The sequence below is a fragment of the Pinus tabuliformis genome, chromosome 3_2 (genome assembly GCF_031772625.1).
Source record: "Pinus tabuliformis cultivar Carrire ecotype Pingquan chromosome 3_2, CPIR1, whole genome shotgun sequence".
Taxonomy (NCBI): domain Eukaryota; kingdom Viridiplantae; phylum Streptophyta; class Pinopsida; order Pinales; family Pinaceae; genus Pinus; species Pinus tabuliformis.
In genome coordinates, this window is record NC_142302.1 from 671,108,882 (window position 1) to 671,112,704 (window position 3,823).

Genomic DNA, 3,823 nt, shown 5'->3' on the forward strand with positions numbered 1-3,823 from the left:
TTGCAACTCACTGTTGGGTGAGCAGATTTTGGGGTTGGTTGTGGGAAAATTGTATTAAGTTGTCTATGGTACTTGTTCTCAGGTGGAGTTCCTTCCTAGTGTGTTTGTGGTTGGTGTCTAGTCGTTTGGCCTGCATCTTAGCTTCTTGATGCTTCCTCTAGCAAAGGATTTGGTCAGACTTTGCTCTCGTTGGTGTGGTGTCTAGTTGTGGTTTCACTTGTAACTCCTTGAGCTAGAGAGAGTAGGACTGCAGTTCCTCGTCGTAGAACTCTCTTGGCTAAATTGGGGTTGTTTGTTGCTCTATTGGGTGTCTCAGAGAGTTGGGAGGTGAAGTTGTTTGTTGGTGTTCATGTCAGTGAGTAATTTCCTTAGGCTTTCACAATGTGACCTACGTCGCGTAATTCTCATTCCAATCCCTAGTTGAGGGTAACCTCGGCCAATCAGGGAGGGTGTTATAATAATTTGAAGGTGGTGGCGGCAGACCAATTGTTTGAGCAGTCTGTGTGGGGTGGTAGAACTGTTGGAAACATGGGTTGGGCAGCGTGAGGGGCCCGTGGTGGCAAGGGTGGCTCGAGAGCAGCTCATGGTGGGTGTGCAGCGGGGAAGGGCAAGTAGGGTAGTGTGTCGCGTGGGGATGGAGCAGGTGGTTGAGGCAGAAAGCATTGGTCTAGGCGTGCAAAGGCTGCTGGCCAGCAGTAGTGCTCTGAGGATTGTCGGGACCTGGTCCAATTTGTCCTAGATCATTTGAAAAAATATGATAAGGCTAGGAAGGAAGAACATGAAACTGTCATTGCCACGCTCAACCAATTGCATTACTTTCAATTCCAAGTCAGGAAAAGGATTATGGTAGTTTGGCGCAGTCATAATATGCTATCTGAAAAGGTGGAAAAACTGAAAACTTGGATGGCTCATTTTGAGTAGTATATTCAGTGCACCTACCGTCCCCCACCCCCTCCAGGGACTCGACTAGATAATCATGCCTCTATTATCTTTGATGACTGAGCATGGTTACATATGTTCTACTAATTTTATTTATCTTCAATATTTTTGACCTATTAAGTTATAGACTCTCTCTCTAATTATGCCCAATACTACTAATAATCAACAAACCTAATCAAAATAAGAATACTCACCTTTTAACATTGATATACTCAATTTTTAATAAATAAACATAAACATGATTTACACAACAAAAAAATATGTTATATGCGAACACCTTACAAACACCTTGATCAAACTTAGTTACACATGAATAGATTCCGGTGTTTTAATCAGCTTAATATGGATTTCATTCCTAACAGATATCAACGCTGAATTTAATTATAATATTTTATCAAAATCAAGGAAATATATATTGGGAAAAACGCAATAGAAGGGAGAGGTGGGGATTCCAGCTTGCCACCACGGACTGGGTGACCTGCATAAATACAAAAAAAGAAGGCTGGAGTAATCATCTAGGAGTTATCTAATCATCCCCTCGAGCCACAGCACTGCGATCCAGCAAACAAGACTTTAAAATATAAAAGATTGTCTGGTTTTAAATAAGGCTCTAATTCCGAGCCGGAGGAGACCACATCACTGCAGCGTAAACCAAAACAATTTACTTGTAAATAAATTATATCTATCGATATCCTCCACTCCATCCTTCGAGGCTGCAGTATATAGTTACATACAACATAATTTTTTCTTAATTATATGCCGTAGTCTTTAACGCGACTTTTTGAAAGCCTTTTCGGCGATTTTTTCCGGTGAAAATCCGGCAGTAATTTATTGGAATCCAAGTTTGATAACTAGTTTCTGCACAATGAAAGCGTCCCAGGGGTTTTTCAGGGTGCTGAATCCGAATATGTAGTTAAAAAACCATTTTAACTGCAACAAATCATGATTTCATCTCAATTTCTTCCGCCGGATTCCGTCAGCGGAATCTCAAAAAGTCGCATTATAGACAACTCCTAATTATATTACTTGATTATTGCCGGTTAGGCTGGCTACACGCATACCAGATTATGATATTCAAAGTCTAGTGCTGATACTCCACTGGATATATGGTAACAACATGTTATTTTGGTCTGGCTTTATTTTATAATAAGGTTTTTAAGAATTTGATTTTAATTATTAATAATTATTTTACATTTTTTAAAATATTTACAGTAATATTTATAAATTAATAATTGATATTTTTTTCAGAGTAGTTATGTAGTTTTTATTTTTTATTAAATTGATTAATTAAAAATAGTTATATTATTTTTTTAATTAAATTGATTAATTAAAATTATGTTATATGAATAAGTTTTATGGGCTGAATTATGATTTTTGAGCATGTGGTATTGATAAATTATGATATTAGTTTATAATATTATAGGAAAGCCTATTTACGTATAAAAATCTTCGTAATAAATCTTCGTGATTAAAAATCTAATATCTATAAAATTATAATTTGTTTTAATTTAATTATATTTTTAAATATATAAATAAATTTAATATCCTAAAACAACTATTATACATTTAAATTTAGATATATAAATTACACCATTCAATTTTACATTTCCAACCACTCTCTAAAAAAATATTAACAAAATCAACTAAAAAAATATATCCAATAAATATCAAAACATATATTATACTTTTTAATAAACATTAACCTTCTAAATCAAATTTAAAATATGACAGTGTATCCCTAAGATTAAGTTGTTGAATATTACATAATTTACATTTTAATATTTTTAAAACTAAATACACAATTTAAGTTTAAAAATAGATAATATTAACTATTAAACTAATTCAAACACAAACAGTTTATTAATTAAATTATAAAAATAAAATATTATTTTATAAAATCTATGAGAAAATGTTTCCAACGAAATAATGATAACTATTACAAACAGCCAGATGCCAAAGAAGTTCTTATTATTAGTACTGCAACATTTCCTTACACAGGAGAAGTAGCCACCGCTCTACATATGGCCACCAAGCACAAGAAATACGGCCTTGTCACTTTTATAAAAAAAGAGAACAAAAGACACTGAAAGAAGTGAGCGACTGGACTGAAGTGCTAAGATCAGGGACACTTGGGCTTGCCGGCTGCGGACTTCATATCTCTGTAGCAGGGGCACTCATCCTTGTTGCCATAGTGACCGCTGGGAACACAACCAGCACATTTATTGCAACAAATATTGCAGTACTTCATGCATCGCTGCGGGCGGGCTTTAGCATTCTCGCACCTAGTATTGCATTTTCCATTGCAACCTGTTAACAGACAGACAAACAAAAAAAATTAACAATAACCATTGTAAGAATCATAATGTATAATATCAATGAAATAATGAATGAGTTTCAGATCTTGCAGTAATAAGAAAAATCTTAACACCTTCATATATTTAAAAGGGATTAAGATTAAGCCTTCATAACTTTATACTGGAAATTTATACACCCACTTTTAAAATTGCCAACTTTGCCTACTCATTAGTCCACTCCTAGATGCTGGAACTTACCAAAGTTATCAGGGCCAGGGATGGCTCCTTCCTTCTCATTGTCTGCAACTGTGATGCTGGTTGCCTTCTGAGTGAATAAACTACTGTTAGTGCTACTTATTTTTGTTTAACAGAAATTATTGGTTTACCTAGAAAAAAAAAACCAACTGGCATACAAAACCCACAACACACTAATAGTAATGATAATATTGTGATGAATATGAAAACCTACTTGGCATGAAATGGCAAGCAATAAAGCCAGCAGGAGGAGGCTGGCGTATACTGCTTTCTTCATCGTCATCTCCATAGGCGCCTCGGCTCTTAGGAAAGACTCTCTCTTTCTGTGAGATAGA

The 3,823-nt window shown here is 35.2% G+C and overlaps 1 protein-coding gene across 2 annotated transcripts; it reads right to left on the minus strand.

The window, feature by feature from the left end:
- Window positions 1-2,924: 2,924 nt before the first annotated feature.
- On the minus strand, window positions 2,925-3,823 carry LOC149182433 (peamaclein-like). Of its 2 annotated transcripts, none has more exons than XM_089418513.1 (3): window positions 3,703-3,823; window positions 3,492-3,558; window positions 2,925-3,246 (listed from the first exon to the last, which is right to left on the minus strand). In XM_089418513.1, the coding sequence occupies exons 1-3, from the start codon at window positions 3,775-3,777 to the stop codon at window positions 3,059-3,061; spliced, it is 330 nt and encodes a 109-aa protein (XP_089274639.1). In that variant the 5' UTR covers window positions 3,778-3,823; the 3' UTR covers window positions 2,925-3,058. The 2 variants fall into 2 exon arrangements, with proteins under 2 accessions (XP_089274639.1, XP_089274640.1); XM_089418514.1 differs by having other exon boundaries at window positions 3,492-3,555; window positions 3,703-3,821.